The sequence below is a fragment of the Miniopterus schreibersii genome (assembly GCF_964146895.1).
Source record: "Miniopterus schreibersii genome assembly, chromosome: 21".
Taxonomy (NCBI): domain Eukaryota; kingdom Metazoa; phylum Chordata; class Mammalia; order Chiroptera; family Miniopteridae; genus Miniopterus; species Miniopterus schreibersii.
Genome location: NC_138123.1, coordinates 15875901 through 15899824, shown reverse-complemented (window position 1 = coordinate 15899824; position 23924 = coordinate 15875901). Strand labels below are relative to the sequence as shown.

The 23924-nt window shown below is 42.7% G+C and overlaps 2 protein-coding genes across 9 annotated transcripts in view; one reads left to right on the top strand and one right to left on the bottom strand.

Annotated features, from left to right (window-relative positions):
* The window catches only part of HEATR1 (HEAT repeat containing 1), a 46007-nt gene extending 42645 nt beyond the window's left edge, over positions 1-3362 (top strand). Inside the window, exons 42-45 of the mRNA XM_081123782.1 lie at positions 1-155; positions 652-810; positions 2153-2261; positions 3071-3362. Coding sequence (XP_080979908.1) covers positions 1-155; positions 652-810; positions 2153-2261; positions 3071-3159 — 512 coding nt within the window. The 3' untranslated portion in view covers positions 3160-3362. The remainder of the gene's footprint in view (positions 156-651; positions 811-2152; positions 2262-3070) is intronic.
* A 619-nt stretch (positions 3363-3981) lies between these two features.
* LGALS8 (galectin 8) overlaps positions 3982-23924 on the bottom strand; it is a 29182-nt gene continuing 9239 nt past the window's right edge. For 2 of the 8 annotated variants that reach the window (XM_081123784.1, XM_081123783.1), the window contains exons 4-12: positions 22939-23149; positions 21378-21497; positions 15567-15623; positions 14641-14667; positions 14396-14518; positions 13849-13937; positions 12721-12886; positions 5860-5994; positions 3982-5396 (exon numbers count right to left, since the gene is read on the bottom strand). In XM_081123784.1, coding sequence (XP_080979910.1) covers positions 5268-5396; positions 5860-5994; positions 12721-12886; positions 13849-13937; positions 14396-14518; positions 14641-14667; positions 15567-15623; positions 21378-21497; positions 22939-23149 — 1057 coding nt within the window. In that variant the 3' untranslated portion in view covers positions 3982-5267. Of the gene's footprint in view, positions 5397-5709; positions 5995-12720; positions 12887-13848; positions 13938-14395; positions 14519-14640; positions 14668-15566; positions 15624-21377; positions 21498-22938; positions 23150-23924 lie in introns of those variants that run through there. The other 6 variants (XM_081123789.1, XM_081123788.1, XM_081123786.1 and 3 more) reach the window with 4 other exon arrangements.

Below are 23924 nucleotides of genomic sequence, written 5' to 3'. Positions count from 1 at the left end.
ATGAAGCGTTTTTTGACTCTGAAAATGACCCTGAAAAGTGCTGCCTGCTGTTACAGTTCATCTTGAACTGTTTACATAAAATCTTCCTCTTTGACACCCAGCACTTTTTAAGTAAAGAGAGAGCAGAAGCCTTAATGATGCCCCTGGTGGATCAGGTAACTGAGGAAAACCACCTTTTGTTAAACGGGGGAGCCGGCACCACTCAGTCTTCGCAGGTTTTATACCTGAAATGAGCTTGCTGGGATTTTTCTTGTTTTTTTTTTTCTTCTTTCTTACAAAATTTTAATTTCAAAATTGCTTTCTTATTTTTTGTGGATTTAAGTTATCTTCATAGGGGTGTTTACTTTGCAATTTTTCAAATGAAAGATATAAGGGCTAATGGTGAAGTTTTTAAGTTTTAAAAACTGATTTCATTGAAAATGTTTGAGGGCATGACTCCCTCTGAAGAACAGCCCTGCTCTGCTGGAGGGAGGGGGATGCTAGGGGCTGTGAGCTCCAGAAGGTGGTGAATTTCTAGAGACAGTATTAGAACAATACCTGGTTTTTGAGCCTGCTAGTATCATGAAGGATAGTAGGTTATTATTTATACCATGGGTATTTTTTCAAACAGAAATGAGACCTGTTGCTTAAAGTCCTTTTCTCACTCACTAGCTGGAAAACAGGCTTGGTGGAGAAGAGAAGTTCCAGGAGCGGGTGACGAAGCACCTGATCCCATGCATTGCACAGTTCTCGGTGGCTGTGGCTGACGACTCTCTGTGGAAACCACTGAACTACCAAATTCTACTGAAGACAAGAGACTCCTCACCCAAGGTCAGGAGCTGCGGGGACCAGCCATGTAGCCCAAACAACCATAACTCGGCCCCAGGGCTTTGCAACCGTGGTAACTAGCAGGACAAGCATGGCTGCTCCTCTTCTAGAACCAGAGGTCTGGCCGTAGTAGACAGGTGTTTATGCCTGCGTTTTTGGGCTTTACTTCCAGGTTATTTAGAAATAAGAGCAGTCCTCCCCCGACCCCTCACCCCCACAGTGTGTATGTGACACGAGCACTCAGATACTTTCTACATTTGCAGTTTTAAATCTTGAAAAGACGTGAAGTGATCCCTTGTGCTTTTCAAGCACCTCTTAAGCGTCTGCTCCTAGAGACTGATGCCCTGAGCTTGTCCAGACACTGCTGTGGGTGCAGCATCGCAGGCTTAGGGTCCTGTGGAATCAAAAGGTAGACAGGTGGTCACTCAACACCCACTGGTGGGGGAGGACCAGTGGAGGTTAGAGTTCCGTACCTGAGTGTCAGCTCCACACTGAATCGCCATTTCTAGAACCTCAGTGGAGACAGCAGACCAAAGCAGAAATTTATAATAGATTTATTACTTGAAACTTGTGATATTTATTAGGAAATAATGAGAACAATGGGGCTAATTGGATAAACTCCCAAATTTTAAATTGTAGGTTCTTAGAAAGTTGCTTTAAATTTATTGTTTTGATTGTACAATATCCAGAAAATCCCGATTGAACAAAGGTAGTTACACGTTTTTTAAATAACTTACTTTGCTATATCCAAATGTTCTTTAAATTATCCAAAACCAGGGAGAGGACCAGCACCGTTTCTGTGGGTCACTAACACAGTGAACCGCTGTTTGCATTCTTTGTCAGACCAGTCACAGGAGAAACACCCAACTAAGTTCCACACCAGGATGTGTGGCACATGAGTATTTTTTTTTCACTCAGTGCTGAGATGAGTGATCTGAGCCAGTAACCAGGCCCCTCACACAGCTGCAGGACACTGTCCTGGGGGGCTGGCCTTACCTCTCAGCCAGGCGAGCTGGTGCCCCCACGCACTCAGGTTGGATGACGCATTTGAGTTTACAAGTGGCTTTTCATTTCATTGAGTTTTTAAAGGGAGACGTCATAAAAAGGCATTGCCCTTAAAGGTCTGCAGTGCTGGAGCCCAGGTCAGGTTGCCTGTATTGCACAGATTCCAAACTGTTAAGTAAACTGGCATCCCGAGATGAAAGTTGAATGGACGTAAAGCGAAATAAACTCATGTTAAATAACATTTAGTTTAAAAAGTGAAGAGCTTGTCTCAGATTAGATTTTAAGATAGTAAAAAAAGCAATACTAGTTTTTACCAACCTTTACCTTTTTGCTACCTCAGGTTCGATTTGCTGCCCTAATTGCCGTGCTAGCACTGGCTGAAGCACTGAAGGAGAATTATATTGTCTTGCTACCAGAATCCATTCCTTTCTTAGCTGAACTGATGGAAGGTAATTCCCACGCTATTAAGTAATTACAGTACGATTCCATGAAAATGTGCCCAGTGGAAATGAAATTTGGGTACAATGTGATAAGCCCTTGGCTCAGACTGAAGGAGGCCGAGTTCCTGTTGGGAGGAGGGTGGAGCATATTAGGAAATGGCCCTCTTTACTGTCCCTTCACCTCACGTGAGTATTGTGGCCCGCAGATGTAGAGGTCTCCTCTCAGTGTCAGGGGCATTGAGGCTGCACAGGACACTTCCTGTTAATAGTGACCAGCACTTCCTTGGTGCTGTGCATGGGTGGTCTCACCCTCAGGGCTGGTGTGTGCCATGTCCCGTTTCATAAAGGAAAGAACTAGAGGTTTTAATGGGATTAAGTGACTTGATAAACTAACAAAGCGTGAGAGTTGGAAGGGGGATGTAGGGCACAGGAAGCACCGTGCCACAACACAGCCCGAGAAGTGACCGTAGGGCTTATTGTGATGCTGGGTGATGGAGGAGAGCAGGCTGACACTTTCCCGTGTGTGATTTACTGCTCATCTAAACAAAGAACCTTTGTTTCAGTCCTGGAGTGTGGCATCGCCAGGCACTGGGAATGTTCATTTCGGAACCTGGTTGTGGGCCGTCTTCCTCAGCTTCCAAGCCTAAGATGGGAAGGGAGCAAGGCGGACAGGAGGGACGCGGAGGTTTCCAGGTGCCTCCTGCTTTGGTGCACTTCCCTTCTGTCTGCTGACTGATGGCCAGAGATGGAAGGCGTGTAGAATTAGGCCAGCGGTGGTGCGGCAGGAAGAGGGACTTACTGTAACCTTGATTTTTCAGATGAATGTGAAGAGGTAGAACGTCAGTGTCAAAAGACAGTTCAGCAACTGGAAGCTGTCCTCGGAGAACCGCTCCAGAGCTACTTCTAAAACTTGGATATTTGGTGTTTCATACTCTGTTCAGAGTTCGGATTTATATTTTTATTTTGGGGTGTTTGGTACCATGTTACTTTTGGTACCTTAACACCTATGTGGACTTGACAAAATTCCTACCCAGTTGTGCTTCCCTTCAGCCCCTCCTGCCATCTGTATAGAATTGCAAAAGGAGTAAATGATACCTGGTTTGATAGAGATGGCTGTGTTGTTTCCACATTTGTTGTAGTCACTCCTGACTGGTGTCATTACAATTAGACATGTTTGACCTCAGCAGCCAACACTAACAGTGCCTCACTGAGACTGTAAAGCCTTAACTCTTCTGTGAAACAATGTCTTCTGCGCATGGCACCCGTGTCAGGTTTCATTCCATTAAATTTACTTCAAGAAAATGAGTTATTCGGCATTCAACAGGAACGCTTTTGACTGTAAAGCCATTTAAGTTTTTATCTTATGTTTTGGGAAGAAAACACTTTAGCCTTAATTTTTGTGTGTGCCCATAGAGGGCAGGCAAACGTGCTGGAATGTATTTTTCACTCAGGACAATGATTGTCTCCTGTACCCTTCAGTCTTTGGGGGGATAGAAGGGGTGGAGGCAACAGGGTGTTTATACAACAGGCCACCCCTGACAGATCCCACAAACAGGAGGGGCCCAGGAATGCTAAGGGGCATGAAGGAGCCCCCTGCAGGAGCAGGATCACTTTTCCACTGCTGGTTAACCAAGAATTATATGAGAAACAGTACTGGGTTTTTCTCAGCGCTCTGACATTCTCTAATCTCTATACTATGTCACGGTGATGCTGGAAAGTGAGGGTTCAATTTAAATTAATTCTGCCTTTATTTTTCAGCCATTTATTTTATTTGCCTTTTTAAAGTTTAATGCATCTAAGAACAGCCCCATAGGAGGTTCAAGTTGAGTTTGAAGCCTTTGATCTAATTTAAGAAATTTAGTGCAGAGTTGTGACGAGCAGCAAAGTCTCACTGGCAGTTCAAAGACGTGTATTTCTCTTCAAGAAATGTTTTAATAAGATTTCATCAGAAATGCTAACAGCTCCATTTCAAAAACATCTTAAGATTTTGTACTCTATCAAAGAATCAGTCTGTTGTTTTACAATCTCTATGTAAAACAAAAATGAACTTTTTTTAAGATTTAGAGGGAAATTTCAGTCATGCAATCAATCTTTTAGGGAAAAAAAACAACCCTGGAGGATTCTAGAGTCTTTCTGCCTCCTACAACTGTCCTAACACTGCCCCCCCCCACCCCCAGCACAATAAATTAACATGAAAACCTGAGAAAGAAGTGCTAGAAGTTCCTACACTGAGTACTTTAAAAAATACATATTGGTAATAGTTCTTTTCAGTATACGGATACAAAAAATAACAAATATCTGTTATGAAAATACTCTTAAATCCTGGCAGAATCCAGCCCAGCAATTTAACATAATAAAATGATCTGACTGGTGTAGCTTTTTACCTCCCTTCTCCCAAGTCTTTTGAAATCTGTAACAAGATCTGACCTGTAAGAATTCTGCAAAGAACTTCTGCCAACTGGCTTCAAAGAATAACAAAAAATTACAGAAATGCAACAATTTAACTTGCTGATACAGGTTTGATTTTAATCACTTAAAGCAGAACAATGTTTGATCTCAGTCTGATGATGATGGACTAATCTTTAGGAAAGCAGAGAGGCAGTGTTGCTTTGCATGCAGACAACCAACAGGTGTTTATGTTGTCTCTACTTTGGTGTCGGTTGGTATACTTTACTTTCTGATAGGGCCTATTTTATAAACAATCATTAAGTCAACTCCTGACTTTGCTTTGTTACCCATGAACATTTGCAAACGAATTCCTCTTGCTTCTACCTTAAACTCTGTAGAGGTCGATGCAGACCTTTGCCTCACCCTCAATTCATCTTCTAAAATGACCACTTACTGGTACAGGGGTCGTGTGATTGACATCAAGTTCATTGCAACACCATTTGTTTTTGTTGGCTTTGGTTTTGTTGCTGTGTTCAGATTTCATAAAGAGTGGGGTAGTGTTCATAGCTAGTAGAGCTGGGTTCTTATGCTAAAGGAAATTGCCAGGTGGACGTCGGCATCGACAACTCAGCTGTGGGGATATGACGGAAGGCTCCTTGAGACCCTAGGCACAGGGGCAGGAGTCGAGTCTTCTATAGTATCTTCAGGTGATTTAATAGTTGAGTAATTCCAAGTCCCTGGTGAGTTTATATTAACCTGCAGAAGAAACAGTGGCACCAAGGGCAGAGCACAGAAGCATTTAGGGAACATGGTCTGGGCACCACTGTATGTACATCCCCAGCTCCCAGCACAGTGCTGGGCAAGGTAAGTGCTCCATGTGTGTTAGCTGCTATATTGGGAGTAGGCACTTCAAAAGTACTTGTCAACTGTGAAGTGGGTTATAAATGAGGCCCCGGCAGGTTGGGCGGGGGGGGGGGGGGGGGGGGGGCAGAAAGGCCTTAGTAATGGATAACTTGCTATTGCCTTGAATTTCCTCCTGTCCTAGACAAAGCCACACTGCACAAGGTCTGAGACTACCCAGTAGGACTACATGTTGTGTAAGCTCATTTTAACTATATATAAGCAGTATGATCGTGCGAGGCATTTTAACAAGGCCAGTGTCACGTAAGCCATTCTGTATTTGTTTTTGTAGCAGCCATGTCAGCTACCAGCTCCTTACTTCCAGTAAGTGGATATCTCCATCAATTTCCAGTGTGTCGATACTGGTAAGCTCTTTAAATCTGTGTTTGTACTCCAGGCTGTGTACACCATTTACCGCAACCTTGAATTCTTTAACGTCACAATAAATTATCATCTGAAAGGAAAGTACACACATCATTAGGGCTTCCCCTAGGTTTAAAAATTCTGTTTCTTGTGCACTAAGAATGTCAAAAAAAAGTAAACCATTTACCTTTCCTTATAGAGAATTCTCCAGCCTACTGCTGCTCACTTCCCTTTGATTTCTAAACTCTCCTCTAACTAAAGTGTGTCTGGTGATGGCACCGTCTGCCTCGTCCCACTAAGGAAAATGACTCTCGGCGTGGTTGGAACCTCACATATCCCAGGGCCTGTCTGGCCTTCCTTTCCCAGCACACTCCCTCACCTGACCCTCTCCTGCCCCTTGCTCCACGGCAAACTGAAAGATGCCTACCTCACCAATGTTCAGGAACTCGGATGAAGTAGGAAAACTGATTAATTTTATTTTATTCCCATCACCCCACCAACCTTCACACTGGCAATCATCAGCTTGCTCGCTGTATCTATAGGCCGGTTTAGTTTATTCATCTGTTGTTTTAGATTCCACACATAAGTGGGATATGATGTTTGTCGCTGTCTGTCTCGCCTATTTCACTTTGGCAGGATCTCGTTCTTTACTGCTGAGTCATGTTCCCCTTACACGTGTGCCTCATCGTTTCCTAGTCAGTCGTCTACAGAAAGACACCAGGCTGCTTCCATGTCTTGACTATTACTAGTCACGCTGCAGTGAACACAGGGTTAACACTACTTTTTGAATTAGTGATTTTGTTTTCTTTGGATAAATACCAAGAAACAGATTACTGGAACATACAGCAGCTGTTTTTAACTTTTTGAGGATATCTACAGTTTTCCATAGTGCCTGCACCAATCGCATCAACCCCCAGTGCGGAGGGTTCCCTTTTCTCCACATCCTCGCCAACACTAGTTTGTTGATTCCATTCTGACAGGTGTGAGGTTTAATTCTAATTTCTCTGATAATTAGTGATGTTGAGCATCTTTCCACCTGCCTGGTGGTCATCTGTACGTCCTCTTTAGAGAACTGTCTATTCCTGTCTTCTGCCCATTTTTTAATTGGATTGGGGTTTTTTGGGGTGTTGTCTTGAGTTCTTTATATATTTTGGATATTATTAACCTTTGTGAGTATCTTCTCCCAACTGGCAGCTTGTCTTTTTTGTTGATAGTTTCCTTTGCTTTGCAAAAACACTTTAGTGTGACATTGTGCTGTTTGGTTTTTTGTTTCCCTTGCCTAACGAGAAATCCAAAGAAAGATTACAAAGAGCGATGTCAAAGAGTTTACTGCTTTTGTTTTCTTCTAAGAGTTTTATGGTCTTGGGTCTTACATAAGTCTTTAAGCCATTTAAGTTTATTTTTGTGTATGACTTAAGAAAGTGGACCAACTTCATTTTATTGCACGTATCTTAACAGTTTTCCCAACACCATTTACTGAATAGACTTCCGGGCCTCCTTTGTCATAGATTAGTTGACCATATAGGTGAGGACTTATTTCTAGGCTTTCTGTTCTACTCCACTGATCTGGAGGACTGTTTTTAAATCAGTACCATACTGTTTTGATTATTGCCACTTTATAGTATAATTTGATATCAGGGATACCTTCCACTTTGTTCCTTCTCAAGGTTGCTGTGGCTATTCAAGGTCTTTTGTGATTCCATATAAATTTAGGACTAGTTGTAGTTCTAAGAATGCCATAGGGATCACATTGATTCTTTACATTGCTTTAGGTAGTAAGGACTTTTTAACAGTAGTGATCCCTCTAGTCCACGAGCAAGGTATATCATGGTATCTATCTGTATCTTCTTCAGTTTCTTTCCTCAGTGCCTTAGTTTTCAGAATACTGGTCTTTCTCTTTGGTTAAATTTATTCCTAGGTATTTTATGTTTTTAAATGCCACTGAAAATGGCATTGTTTTCTTGATTTTTCCTACTGGTCATTTGTTACTAGTGTGTAGAAATGAACAGATTTCTGTATATTGGTTCTGTATCCTGCAACTTGAATTCACTTATTAGTTCTAACAAATTTTTGGTGGATTGTTTTTCTATATATAGTATGTCATCTGCAGATAATGAGACTTTTGCCTCCTTTCCAATTTGGATGTCTTTTACTTCGTGTTGTTCTTCTAGTACTGTGTTGAAAAGAAGTGGTAATAGTGGGCATCCCTCTCTTGTTCCTGATCTTAGAGGAAAAGCTCTTAGCTTTTTACCTTTGAGTATATTAGCTGTGGGTTTGCCTTTATTATGTTAAGATACGTCCCTTCTATGCCCACTTTGTTGGGAGGTGGTTTTTTAATCATAAAAGGATGCTGAATTATGACAAATGCTTTTTCTGCATCTATTAAGATGATCATATGGTTTCTATGCTTTATTTTGTTAGTATGATCCATCACTTCATTTATTTGCAGATGTTCTGGTCATGATGTAAATAACCCTTTCAATGTATGGTTGAATCTGATTTGTTAGTATTTTGTTGAGAATCTTTGCATCTGTGATCATGAAAGATATTGGCCTGTACTTTTTTTTTTGTAATGTCTTTATCTGTTTTTGGTATCATGGTGATGCTGGAATTAGTAGAATAAGTTTAGAAGTATTCCTTCCTCTTCGATTATTTTTGTTGTTGTTAATCCTCACCAGAAGGTATTTTTTTCATTGATTTTTAGAGAAAGTGGAAGGGACAGAAGGTGGGGGGAGAGGGAAGGAGAAACATGTATGAGAGACATCAATTAGCTGCCTGCTGCATGCGCCCTGACCAGAACTGGGGATCAGAACTGGGAATCGAACCCGTGGCCCTTTTAGTGCATGGGCTGATGCTCTAACCACTGAGCAAACTGGTCAGGGCCATCTTTTTTTTTTTTTTTTAATTCTTTTTTCTTTCTGTTGTCCTGATTGGTTGATTTCAAATAGTCTGCTCTCCAGGTCATGATCTGTTCCTCTCTATTAGCTAACCAATCCACTGTTGGTTCCTCCTGTGTTTTTCATTCTGCTCCGTGTGCTTCAGGTGGCTTGGTTCGTTGCACTCCTCTTGCTGAAGCTCTCCCTCGGTTCCTGTCGCACTCCCAGGATTGGTGAGCATCCTTATAACCGCTTCTCTGAAAACTACATCAGGCAAATTACCTCTGTTTCCTTAGGGTCTTCTTGAGGTTTTTCTGGTTCCTTCCTTTGAGAGATCCTGACTTTGTGTTTTTGTGAATTAGACAAAATACCTCTCTCTTCCAGTCTTGAAAAAGTGCCTCATGTTGACGTGGCCTCTGTGTAGGCTGCGCGCCAGGTGGTTTTGGCAGTTCAGTAGGAGTCAGTTGGGTGCTTGTTGGTAGGTCAGAGCACTTGGGAAGAGCTGCTACCCACCCCATGGAGGAGGAGGGGAGCGTAAATAGTGGCTGCACTGGCACCTCTGACACCAGAGAGCTCCCACAGCTCCCACAGCTTCCTGCACAGTCTTTCTCATTTGTTGTACCTAAAGTGGTCTTGTGCAGAAGTGACCTGTGTGGGTTTTATGTGCCAGGTCGTTTTGGAAGGTGGTTGAAGCCGGGCAGGCATTTAATGGCACTGGATTTTCGGGCTGGAGTGGCTCTCAGCAGGAAGGCCAGGCACATGCTAACACCCGGTTGTGCCTGTCTGTTCCCTATGGAGGCAAAGGGCTCTAGCAAAGCAGCTGGGAAGGTGGTGCACTGCTCCCGCAGGCAGCCCACAGCACTGCCTTATCCAGTGGAGAGGGGCATCAACAATGGTGTTCACCAGCTCCTCCAGCCAGGAGAGGTCCTGTGGCTCTTGGACGGTTCCTTGTGGTTTCAGTCTCTCTCTTGTTTGTTGGTCAGAAGGTGTTCAATTAGCCCTCAGCTGTCCCACAGGAGTAACTGCTCTTTTATATTCATCTGCTCATGGGATGCGGCAAGTTCTGCAACATCCTACACTGCCGCCATCTTGGAACTCCAAAAACTGCTGATATCTGACCCTCATTTGTGGAGGAGGTGATTCCAACTCAGAGGCTGGGAAACGAGAGACAGATCCTTCCTTTTCTGCCTCAAGCTCTAGGATCTTGGACCAATCAGGCAATGAGAAATTTCAGAAGGACAATTGCTAGGGAATACACTGCCGCTTGGGGGCCCTGACTTCTATCTCAGCTCAGCACATCGTGGCCTCCATGTTTCTCAAAAGCTCTTCAGAGCTCAGCAGTCTATGAGTCTATGGAGTAATTAACATTCTGGTAGACATTCAGTTCAGATTTATCACTGGTGTTCACCCTTCAAGTTCTTTGCCTAAAACTCTAAACATTAAAACAAAAAACCCTACTATCCTTTTCAGTCACTTTTACACCTAAATCTCATGTTTCTGATACCACATCCCAATACCAATCTAGCCCCTGCTGCTTCCATTTGTTTTCTTCCCACAGTGAAGTGGCCCATTTGGTGAGCCTGCATGGTGTCCCCTGTGGTTCTTGCTTCCATCAAGGCTGCAGAAGATCAGAGAGGAGCAGCAGAGCCTTGCTACTAACCAGAGGCCAGGCTCACGCACAAAATCTTTATCTGCAAAGCAGCAAATCGAGTATCTTTATTCTTGATGGGACTAGTAGAAACAGTGGGAAGTTCCACAGAACCTAGAGCTGACAGAGAGGAAGGCTCTGGGGCTACCTAGACAATTGGTAAAAATATCCATAGTGATGTTGGAAATCCCAGTTTTGACCAGGTGGAAGGGACCTTTGGTAAGGTACATCTAACAATTTCAGGAGACCAGAAAATAGCCTTATGCTCTCAGAAGGGAAAAGAAGTTGGCATCAGGTGGATGCAGTGGGAAAGAGTCAGCTGTATCAGAGAGTAGAGAGCCAGTGCATGGCGAACAAATGGAAATGTGGCACATGCCCAGGTGAACGTACAAAAAGCAGAAGAAAAGTACATAACCTGGAAGAAAACCTGGAACAACAATATCCTCACAACCGCCTGCTGTTACAGGACAGCTCCTGAGAACGTCAAATTGATAAAAATGTTCACAGGTGAAATTACGAAACAAAGATACTTTAATGTAAATTTGAAACGGCAAAGAAAAGAAGACACTGTTTGGAATCAAAGAAATGGCATAATGAAGATATCTGAGAATCTCAATGAAAGCACATTAAAAAGGCAAAAATTAGAAGCAACTGGAAAAAATCTAACACTATAAAAAATGGACAAAAATGATCCAACAAGAGGAAGCTGTTTCTGAAGAAAATAAAAACACGGTGATCACTTAGGAGTTATCACTGTCCTTTCATATTTCATTACAGTTCAAATGGGGCTCAGATAGGTGAGAAAACAAGTTATGTCACTAGCTCCTGTCGCCAACCACAAGGACCTACTTCCTTCCAGAGCACTCACCCCTATCTCCCTCCTGCCACGTTGATGAGTCATATGCCACCCTTCCCTCCTCCAGTGACTTGTTAAATCCTCGGAATCTGGAGAACCCTGCCTGACCTCCCACCGCCCACATCCCCCTCAGTTCCAAACCAGTACCCACAACTTCTACACGCTCCATATACCAGGGCACTGTGCTGGACTGGAACTTAGGAAGGAACATTAATGTCTAATTGCCATCTTCTATGCAGCCTTGATGTTTACGCTTTTTTTTTTTTTTTTTAAATCCTCACCCAAGAATATTTTTTCCATTAATTTCTAGAGAGTGGAAGGGGGGGAGAGAAACATCAATGTGAGAAACATGGATGTGAGAGGGACCACACTGATTAGTTGCCTCCTGCTCACACCCCAATTGGGATGGGGAACGTGCAACTGAGGTATGTGCCACTGGAAACCGAATCTGTGACCCTTCAGCCCTAGGGCTGATGCTCTAACCACTGAGCGAAATGGCCAAGGTGATATTTATGCTTTTAAAAACTAGTTTTTGCCCTGGCTGGTATGGCTCAGTGGTTACAGCATCATCCTGCACACCGAAGGGTCATGGGCTCGATTCCTGGTTAAGGGCACGTACCTGAGTTGTAGATTCGCTCCCCATCCTGGTCAGGCAGATGCCAGAGGCAACCAATCACTGTGTCTCTTTCACATCGATGTTTCTCTCTCCCCCTCCCTCCCTTCCACTCTCTCTCAATGGAAAAAGTATCCTCAGGTGAGGATTAATAAAAACAAAAAAACTAGTTTTGGTGATTCCTCAAGAAAAATGGTCCCAAGATTGTTTAACCCTAAAATGCCATATGAGGCAGAGAGTGAATCTAGCTAATGAGTGAATCTAGCCAGCCACCCAGCATCCACATGCTCAATATTCCAGAAACATTTGGGGACTGTATTTTTCATAATATTCACATACATACTTGGGGGCTCAAGACTACAATGCCTTCAAGTTCCAATGGTCTAAACATATCTTTTCTTGAATATATTCAAACAGGATTAACTTCTTGGAAGGAAGGACTGCCACCTAAAGCTGTATATAACCAACATGGAAGATGACAGTGCAGGCAGTTTACAGTTCCTATGTCTTCACATCCACTGGGTATTAAACCTATTACTCCTGTACTGAGACAAGTTTCCTGCTAAAATTCCTATTAACCAATATGGGGCTACACAGTTTTTGATATGACAACAAATGTCAAATAATTCCAATGTAAATACTGTGGTACTCTACTGGCTTTGCCATTTGCACTATTTTATAAAAGGGGCATTCAAAATACAGTCTCAAAATAAACAAAAACCACACAAATCTTCACAGTAGGACTTGACTTGCATGGACCATTTATGTTACCCCTGCTCCCAAGATTCTTTTCCCTGTCCCATTGTCAAAAACTATTATCTTACCTCAAAGTACATCCCAGGACTAAATGGGAAACAGGTAATATTTCTCTCCTCTTCTCCCCAGGAATCCTGAAGAAAAGAATTTCTTACAAATGCTTTACTATTCAGGCGTGGGTTCAAGTGGAGAGCAATATCCTTTGACTTTCCTGACAGTAGATCAACATTAAAGCTTTTAAGAGAGAGAAAAACACACCAATTAACCAAGTAGAAGAGGGCAGCACAGTTTCTGAAACTTTAACAATCAGGGCTGAACTCTGGTTATAACTACACGAAACCTGAATATGCATATGGACACAGGAAGGCGAAACTTTAAACTCCAAATTAGCATTCCATAGATATTAGTATGCTATTTGCAAAATAAAGATTAAAGAAAACCCTTTAAAATCAATACTGAGGGTACAGATCTGGTAGGGAGGAAACTGAAGGGTTAGAATAAACCAAGGGATTTCGTCAGGCTGCAGGAGTGCAGCATCCTTTCAAGCAAGGATTCTCTCCTAACATTTATGTGTTCTGTTCTTGAAAGGGTATTTTTTTCTAGGAAATACCTAATTTCAAGCTTTCAGACAGCTGAACATCTCTGGAGAAGGCTCTTAAAGAAGGCATTTTATAAGTTACGTGACAAGAGGGCCCCAACAAAAATGACAGGATCTCGCAGGGCTGCCCTGGAGTTCAAGGGGAGGGGCCTTGTGGACAAAAATGCCACCCTCTCACCTGGCCACAAAAAGCCTAGGTCAGAACATTAGAATTTAGCCCCAGCAGGAGTGGCTCAGTGATCAGAGTGTTGGCCAGAGGACCAAAGGCTCTCGGATTCGATTCCCAGTCAAGGGAACATACCTGGGTTGCATGTACTGGTTGGGGTGCATGCAAGAGGCAACCAATCAATGTCTCCCACATGGATGTTTCTTCCCCCCCACCAGTCTCTCAAAATCAATCCTCAGGTGAGGATTAAAAAAAAAACCACATTAGAATTTAATCCAGGTTCTTCCACCAACTAGTTAACAGTCTAACTTCCTCATGCTTTAATAGTCTCACCTTTGAAATGAGGATTATGGCAGTACCCTACTTGTATCTCACAAGACTGTTGTGGGGTGTAAGGCAAGAAGGGACACACGTGAACTCGGTGATACCAACCCTTTGGCTTTTGTATTCACTTCTCCTTTGACGACAACAGTCCGTCCAGGGCCCATGGAGGAGTTCAACCTCGCAACGAATGGCAGAGTCTGAAAAGAAACCACAGTCGGCACCAGGAAGCCTGCAGAATGGGCTCTCATGGGAAAACTATCCAAACACGGGGAAATGTTTAAAGGCCGTGACTGTAAACCCCATGATGGGACAGTCTGTGTCTGCCTTGGTCCCAGATGGGTACCCAGCAGTAAACTGCCTGGCTCACAGGAAACACTCGATGAAATGAAAAGATGTGGAGTGGGACCTGATATCCTTCGTATGAGTGATAAGGCCTGTGCTTGAGGTCTGAAGCACTGCTTCTGTTCTGCCTGAAGGGAAGGAGCCAGGGAAACACACACTAGTGGCTCCTAGACAGAGCCTGGGTGACTGATGATTGTCCAGGGACAGCACACAAATGCCAGGTGGCTGCTTCAGGCTTCCACAGGTAATATTTACCAGCAAATTAAAACTTAATTTGTCATATAGAATTAAGAAAATTTTGGGCTCTTCAAACCTTTGACAAACAGTTGATAGGTAGTATTTTGGCGCAAGTCAAAGTGTGATTGGCAGTCGAACCTTTGCTCTTGGTGTAGACAGTTCTGGGTACGATTTTACCAATGTCTCCTCTATTACTAGGCTGTAGGGAAACAGTTCTGCAGTAAGGTATGGAATGAATGATGCTGGCTTCCAACATTTAAAGTATTCGCTTCCTGGGCAATTTTATAAAATGTTGTACATATAATAGGCAAAAATACTTACAAATTGTGACATGCCAGCAGTTTGTACCTATTGGAAGAGAAAGACAAACTGATGATGCCTGAAAGAGAAGAACTATAGTATTCTATGAGTAGCTGGATCTTACTGGTTGTACTGAGCCAGACCAGAGCTTGGGACTACAGTGCCTGCTCTGCCTTGGGGGTGACACAGGCCCCAGAGCTTCATGATGGCATGGTCTGGGGCAGTAAAGGGCTCCTCAGGCTGGGAGTACAGTCTGAATCAGGTATCCTCCTCTATAAGTCAATAATTTTTCATAGGAGCTTCAAACACATTTTTTAAAATCCTTACCCGAGGGTATGTTTTTACTGATTTTAGAGAGAGAGAAACATCACTGTAAGAGAGAAATATCGGTTGCCTCTCATATGTGCCCCCACAGGGGATCCAACCCGCAACCTTTCTGGTATAAGGGGTGACGCTCCAACCAACCAAGCCATCTGGCCAGGGCCAAACAAATTTTATTCTTTCCAGGGTACTCCCCAAATGCTGAGCTTAAATTCTATTTATGAGGTACAAATGTGCTGAAATCAGTTAAGACTCACTTGTTCCATTAATAACAGATAGCAGAAACTCAATGTTTAAGTTGTACTTTTTCCTAACGGGCAGAAGATGCACTGATAGTTCAGTAACTTGTGCCAGCGCAATGTTCATTCAACATTAGGAGGGTCCTTTTTACATAGGATGGTGGGCAGTGGCAGATACGCTGATGGTTTAAGCATCAGCAAAACCTACAGTGCCTGGGCACCATAGAAGTTGCCTCAATTTTCAAATGATTACTTCCAGCCTATTAATATTAAAAACAATTTTTCATATTGAAACATAATTATAAAAAATTCTGCTTGCCTGCCACCTGAATGGCAACTAAATGAATATTTTTAAACTGGTGGTTCATTAAAAGATTTAATATTTACATTTTCTCTACTTATCTCTGCCAGTTCCAGAGTAGATGCTTGCGTACTTCTTAAATCCTGAAGAAAAGATAAGATTAATTTTTAACATCCATCAAATTCCAAGAATAACCTGCTTGACATATCAAAAAGAATTATTAATAGGACTAAAAAGATATGCTTGAAAATTATGCTTTAATCCTTTTGGAAGGCAAGTAGCAGTATCAACCATAACTTAATATGCAGATAACCCTTGGCTCAAACATTCCACCTCCACGAAACTATCTTAAGAGAAATACTCTACTGTACTCCTGTGTCAAGGAAACAACCCTCATCTGGCTAAAAAGGGGTTTTTGTGAGAACCACACTAGATCTGAGATCCTACAGACAATAAATGACATTAGGAGATCCAGATGGAACCGGCACAGGAGGATGCTGAAATCGCCCCTCTCATGAACAAACTCAAATAGCCCCTCTCACGAACAAACTCAAATACACAAGTATATGGAGAGCAGTGACTCCCATGAGACAACTGAGGGCAGAATGAACAGCTTCTAAACAAAGAAGAGAGAGAGAGACCAAATAGAGAGGCTGGGAAACCAGCCTCCAGGAGCTGGGGGAACCCAGGGCTAGAGGAGCCCAGGAATGCCACTGTTATTTCCCCTCCCTTTTAACAGGGCAGCAGCTCTATTCTGGTGCTTAGGTGGACCTGCAGGAGCACCACAGCAAATCCCCATCTACTAGGGCCCTTGGAGCCTTTACTCTGAACACAGGGAGCAAGCAGGCACAACAGAGTGTCTCACGCCACACCTGGCCTTCCTACTGAGAGCCACTCCAGCCCAGCAAGCCAGTGCCCCAGGTGCAGTTAACAACTAACTGGCACCAACCAGCTTCTAAAATGACCTGGCACATGAAGCCCACAAACAGGTCGCTTCTACACAAGACCACTTTCTGTACAACAAACAAGAGCAACACGGTATAGAGAAGGCTGAGAGCCAGAGCAACTCTCTGGGACTACACAAGTTCTCTGGCATCAGAAGTGCCCAAAAGGGCCACTGTGTCCATCCCCCTCCACCTCCATAGGGTGGGTGGGGGCTCTATCCAGGTGCTCTACCTGCGAAGTCACTATAGCACTTTACTACACACATCGCCCGAGCCCAGTCAGCCCTGAACAAATGGAGCACGCAGGATCGACAAGACAGACCTGGCCCCGCACATGGAGCCACTCCAGCTCCATAGGTCAGTGCCTGGGACACAGTAGACATCCACTTGACTCTCACCTGCCAAAACCACCTGGCGCACAGCCTACACAGAGGCCACATCAACATGAGGCACTTTTTCAAGACTGGAAGAGATAGGTATTTTGTTTTGTTAGAACAGTATCTCTCAAATAAAGGAACCAGAAAAACCTCCAGAAGAAGACCCTAAGGAAACAGATAAGTAATTTGCCTGATATAGTTTTCAAAGAAGCGTTATAAGCATGCTCACCAAACCTGGGAGTGCGACAGAGAACTGAGGGAGAGCTTCAACAAGAGGAAGTGCAACGAACCAAGCCAACCTGAAGCACACGGTGAGCGGAATGAAAAACACATTAGAAGGAACCAATAATAGATCAGCTAATAGAGAGGAACAGATCAGTGACCTGGAAGACAGACTCTGGGAAATCAACCAATCAGGACAACAGAAAGAAAAAAAGAATAAAAAACATGAGGATGGTTTAAGGGACTTCATGGAGAACATCAATCATGCAAACATTTGCATTATAGACCCCGACCGGAGGAGGAAGAGTGAAAGAAAGAAAAGCTATTTAGAGAAATAAGGGCTGAAAAGTTTCCTCACCTGGGAAAGGAAATAGACATCCAGGTGCATAAAGCACAGAGGGTTCCAAACACAATGAATCCAAAGAAAGAGACCCACACCAAGACAGGTTATAGTTAAAATGGCAAAAGTCAAAGCTAAGGGCACAACCTTGAGGAAGCAGGAGGTAAACAGCGAGTTACACATACAGAAAGCCCAGAGGCTATCAGCTGATTTCTCAACAGCAACTTTACAGGCCAGAAGGGAGGCAGGACATCGTTCAAGTGCTGAAGGAAAGGCACCTACAACCGTGTACCTGTAAGGTCAACACTCAGAACTGAAGGAGAGTAAAGAGTTTCCCGGACCAGCCAAAACTAAAGGAGTTCATCGCCATTAAACCAGCTTTACAAAAAATGTTAAAGCATCTTCTTTAAGCAGAAGAGGACAGGCCATAGCAAGCAAGAAAAAAGTCTCACAGGTGAAGCCAAATATTCAATAAATACAGCAGGTCAGACATCTAAAAAGCTACTACAAAGGTTAAAAGAAAAAAGTATCAAACACCTCAAACTACAGTAAGTGGTTAGGAGACACACAACACAAAAAGATCTAAAACATGACATCGATAACAAAGTGTGGAGGGGGGAGTAAAAATGTAGTCCTTACAGAATATATTAGAACTTAAATGCCTCTCAAATTAAGGTAGACTGCTGTAGATATAGAATGAGATACATAAACCTCATGGTAACCACAAAGAAAACCAACAAAAGATATTCAAAGAATTAAGAGAAAGGACCCCAAAATACATAAAGAAAAACAGCAAACCACAAAGGAAGAGATCAAAAGAAGAAAAACAATGAACAAAATGGCAATAATTATCAATAATTTCGTGACATGTAAATGGACTAAGATTCCCAACAAAATATTAGCAAACTGGATTCAACCATACATTGATAGGATTATATACATCACGACCAGGTGGGATTCATCCCAAGGATGAAAGGATGGTTCAACGCCTGTAAATAAATGAAGTGATGGATCATATTAACAAAATAAAGCAAAGAAACCATATGATCATCTTAATAGATGCAGAAAAAGCATTTGTCATAATTCAGCATCCTTTTATGATTAAAAAACCACCTCCCAACAAAGTGGGCATAGAAGGAACATATCTTAACATAATAAAGGCAAACCCACAGCTAATATACTCAAAGGTAAAAAGCTAAGAGCTTTTCCTCTAAGATCAGGAACAAGAGAGGGATGCCCACTATTACCACTTCTTTTCAACATAGTACTAGAAGTCCTGGCCACAGCAATCAGACAACACAAAGAAATAAAAGGCATCCAAATTGGAAAGGAAGAGGTAGAAGTCTCATTATCTGTTGATGACATGATACTATATATAGAAAAACAAAGAATCCACCAAAAATTTGTTAGAACTAACAAGTAAATTCAAGTTGCAGGATACAGAACCAATATACAGAAATCTGTTGCATTTCTACACACTAGTAACAAACGACCAGTAGGAGAAATCAAGAAAACGATGCCATTTTCAATTGTATCAAAAAGCATAAAATACCTAGGAATAAATTTAACCAAAGATGTGAAAGACTGGTACTGGAAGGATTACTCTATTGTAAAAATGTCCTTACTATCTAGATGAGTGGATGAAAAAGCTGTGGGGCATTTACACCACGGAATACTATGCAGCTGTAAAAAAGAAGGATCTTGTACCCTTTGGGGCAGTATGGATGGACCTGGAGAAAACTATGCTAAGTGAAATAAGCAGGCAGAGAAAGACATGATCTCACTTATATGTGGAATCTAAAGAATATCATAGTCCGGCCGGGCGTGGCTCAGCGGTTGAGCGTCGACCTAGGATCCAGGCGATCGGGGTTTGATTCCAGGTCAGGTCACATGCCCAGGTTGCGGGCTGCAGCTGATCAATGACTCTCTCATCATTGATGTTTCTCTCTCTCTCCCTCTCCCTTCCTCTCTCTGAAATCAATAAAGATATATTTAAAAAAAAAAAAAAGAATATCACAAACTGATGAACGAAATAGATTCAGTGACAAAGAAGCATGAAACAGACTGACAAATCTCAAAGGGAAGGCAGGGGTGGGTGGGTTGGGGGGAGAGATTAACCAAAGAATTTATATGCATATATGCATAATCCATGGACATCGACAACAGTGTGGTGGAGGCCTAGGGCAGGGAGTGGGCGTGGGTGGGAGGAAAAAAGGGGACATCAGTAGTATTTTGAACAATTAAAAAAAAAAGTCCTTACTACCTAAAGCAATATAAAGAATCAATGTGATCCCTATGGCATTCTTTTCAGAACTACAACTAATCCGAAATTTATATGGAATCACAAAAGACTCTGAATAGCCATGGCAATCTTGAGAAAGAACAAAGTGGAAGGTATCCCGCTCCCTGATATCAAACTATACTATAAAACGACAATAATCCAAACAGTATGGTACTGATTTAAAAACAGTCCTACAGATCAATGGAGTAGAAGAGAAAGCCTAGAAATAAGTCCTCACCTATATGGTCAATTAATCTATGACAAGGGAGGTGTGAACATACAATGGGGTAAAGACAAGTCTATTCAGTAAATGGTGTTGGGGAAACTGGACAGATACATGCACTAAAATGAAATTGGTCCAGTTTCTTAAATCATATACAAAAATAAACTTAAATGGATTAAAGACTTAAAATGTAAGACCCAAGACCATATTATCTCTTAGAAGAAAACATAAGGAGTAAACTCTTTGACATCGCTCTTTGTAACCTCTCTTTGGATGTCTTGTCAGGCAAGGGAAGCAAAAAGAAAAAACACAAATGGCACTACATCAAACTAAAAGGTTTTTGCGCAGCAAAGGAAACCATCAACAAAAAGACAAGACAACCTATCAACTGGGAGAAGATATTTACAAATGATATATCCCATAAGGGATTAATATCCAAAATATATAAACTCAGACAACTTGACACCAAAAAAAACAAACAATCCAATTAAAAAATGGGCAGAGGACTTAACAGACACTTCTCCAAAGAGGACGTACAGATGGCCACCAGACATGTGGAAAGATGCTCAACATCACTAATCCTCAGGCAAATTCGAATTAAGCCCAGAGTGAGATATCACCTGACACCTGTCAGAATGGCTATCATCAATAAATCAACAAACAACAAGTATTGACAAGGATGTGGAGGAAAAGGGACCCTTGTGAGCTGTTGGTGGGATTGTAAGTTTGTCAGCTACTGTGGAAAACAGTATGTAGATTCCTCAAAAATTAAAATTAGAATTACCATGTGCCCCAGCAATTCCAGTTCTGGGTATTTATCCGAAAAAACCCAAAACACTAATTCCAAAACATATATTCACCTCTATGTTGATTGCGGCATTATTTACAATAGTCAAGATGTGGAAGCAGCCTAGGTGTCCATGGATAGATGAATGGGTAAAGAAGGGGTACATATATACAATGGAGTATTATTTAGCCATAAAGAAGAGTAAGGAGAATAAAATCTTCTTCCCACTTGTGACAACATGGATGGATCTAGAAGGTATTATGCTACGTGAATACGCCAGGCAGAAAAAGGGAAATATCATATGATTTCACTTCTATGTGGAATCTAAAAACCGACTACAAACAAATGAATAAAGAAAACAAAACAGAAACAGACCATAGAGAGAGCAAACTGATGGCTGCCAAAGGAGAGGGAGACAGGGCGATGGAAATAAAAAATAAAATAATTTTTTAAAGAAGGCAAGGTTGGGTTATAGAACTAGAAAATAAAAATAAAAATAACAGGCCTCATACAGAAGCAGGTCAATTTGCTAAATGACTAATTTACACAAAGTAAGTTCACAGAAAATACATAGATTTCTACCAGCATGAAAGATTTACTTCCAACAATTAATGCACTAATGGAGATATTTGTTTTATCTTAATAGAAGATGTTAAAGATGTTTCCTTCCATTTCATCAGAAAACATCATCAAAGAAGGCCCCACATATGGAAGGGCACTCACCGAGCTGAAGCTGAAACCAACGGAGTGAATATTCACTTTGCCATAAATGCCAATAGTGTCTATTTTCTCTGGGCTAATCCTGTGGGCATACAGCAGTACATGTTTTCCATTTACAGCCACCTAGATGGACACAGGAGACAGCCCAAAAACAGTTAATGAATTAATTTTACTAATTTACCCAAATGGAAATCTGTTTATTTGGGTTTAATTGTATCCCATAGGGCTCCACTTGATGTGTCTGTCGAGACTGACTGAAAGCATCACACCACCAGCAGTATCTTCTCTTGACTTCCTGATCTGATTAAATGCCATGGATGCTTCTCTCCACACCAATCATGCATGCAGGCACATATGTGCAGATGCATGTGTTTCTGGGTGTAAATATGAGACACCTGGAATTGAGAGTCCTCAATGCCCTGGAGGCCTGCAAGCACAGGAGAGACTGGCCCTGCAAGCTCACCACCCTGAGAGAGACCACAGTGCACATGGTAGACACCCAGTCAACATCTGTTACATGTGGTGAATGAATGAACATGGACAAGTTCCCCAACTTCTCTGAGACTGCTGTTTGTACGCAGGAAAATACACTCACTCAAAGGGCTGCTGCTGTGAGATGAGGCCACTGCTGAGTCCCAGCACGGCCTGATGCAGAGCAGGTGCACAGCACATAAGGTTCTTTTTCCCTCCTTCCCAAATGCCAGGTACTGTATTAGGGAATGTTGGGAAAACAGGCAGAATACAGTATGGCCTCTAAGCTAAAGGAGCTTAAAATTCTAATGGTGGGCAAAGTAAGTACAGGAACAAAACCAAAGCACAACAGTACAGGAATAAGTGCTCAAAAGCCAGAGAAGGGAGGGGTGACCAGAGTTCAGGAGATTTAGGGGCAATGTTCTGGTGGGAGCGGGATCCTGAGGCCATGAAGGGCTTGCACCAGGGATGGGAGACTCTTCTCTTGATGGGTATGGGTTTGTAGTCTGGGAGGCTCCACAGGCGTGAAGCTGAGCAGGGAAAGAGCCTCTGGGACCAAATTCTACATGTGGTCACACACATGCACAAGCTATGAAATGCTCATGGAAGCCAATGACAGCATTTACTACACACAGGATTTCTGAGATCCTTGGGTCTAAAATCTAATGACCTTAAAGAACCACCTTGTGGCACTAACTTCACACTGGGATTCTGAATTCTACATTGGGGTTCGCCACCTTAGTCCCAGATTTCCCTACACTTTGGGTCATGGTGGGTATAATTTACTAACCCATAATTAATATAGTGCTGTGCCAATTCAGAACTGAACTAAGTCCTGCTAGGAGAAACATAATCTAATAAAGAGCTGTGGCTGCCCAGGACCCCAATGCTACAAGGCACCATTGGCAGGGGACAGGAGCTGCAACCATCTCACCTATAGGTAACTGTCGGCCCCTACATTGAGAAAAATTATAAAGTAAAATTCTCTCTGGATTTAAGAAATAAATGTAAGGGTGAGTTCACCACTGTGAAAAAGCGTCCTGTACGCCTACTCTCATGAATGAGGATTCAACTTTCATTCTCCAAAACCTACCTGGAATTTGTCTTTCAGCACCATAATCACAATTTCAAAAGATTTCTCTTTTTTGAAAGGCATGTCATAGGTGATCTCTTCCCACCCCCATTTTTCTTTTTGCAGAGTATTGCAAACAATGCAGTTGGTCCTTTTGAAACGTGGATTGAAGTGAAAGACCACGTCAGCTCGAGGCTTCACACTGCTGCCACACTGTAAGTCCACCTGGAACCTGCATGAGGAAAGGAGCAAGGGCCACTTGAGTACTCGGAGGGAGGCTGCAAGGAGGGCCCCAAAAGCCCGAAAACCCAGGCTGGGTCACATAACTGATCCTCTGCTCATACACCCACGTGCCCTAACTACCCCCTGCCTTTGCTTCTTCCTTAGTAACAGACCCCTGAACTGTGGCTGGGACCCCACCTGTCCAGAAGGAGCCTCCATTCCTCAGCCTCCCTTGCAGGCAGGCATGCTAATGTGGTAAAGCTCTGCTGAGGTAGAGGCGAAGTGTTCAGGGAAATTACTGGAAACTGCCTTGAAAGTTAGGTGGCATCAGCCTTCTCTCCACCCCCTCACCCCTCCCCACAAACAGTACATGCGCCCAGCTACCCAAAGCATGATGTGAGGGCTGCAGTTCTAGCGCCAAGAATCACAGGAAAGAGGACCTCGCCCTGGGACAGCAGAGCAGCCAGCCAGAAGAGGCCTGCTTCTCTAAGACTTGATGGAGCTGCCTGAAAACACCTGGGCCGTCTCCTTTAGACTTGACTTTCTATCATTTGAACCACTGTTATGTGGCCAACAGCCACACTGACCTGAGCCCAACTCTAATAGATACGGACTCATCCAGTTTGTACCTAAAGCAAGCATTAGACAAAACCACCCACAAGAGACCTTAAGAGATGGTGTGGGACTGTGACCCTGTAACTGGACTTTGTCCCTGTCATCTGACCATAGTTCCCCTCATTAACTATATATCCAATTCTTTATAATGAGATCAGACTTATAGCAAT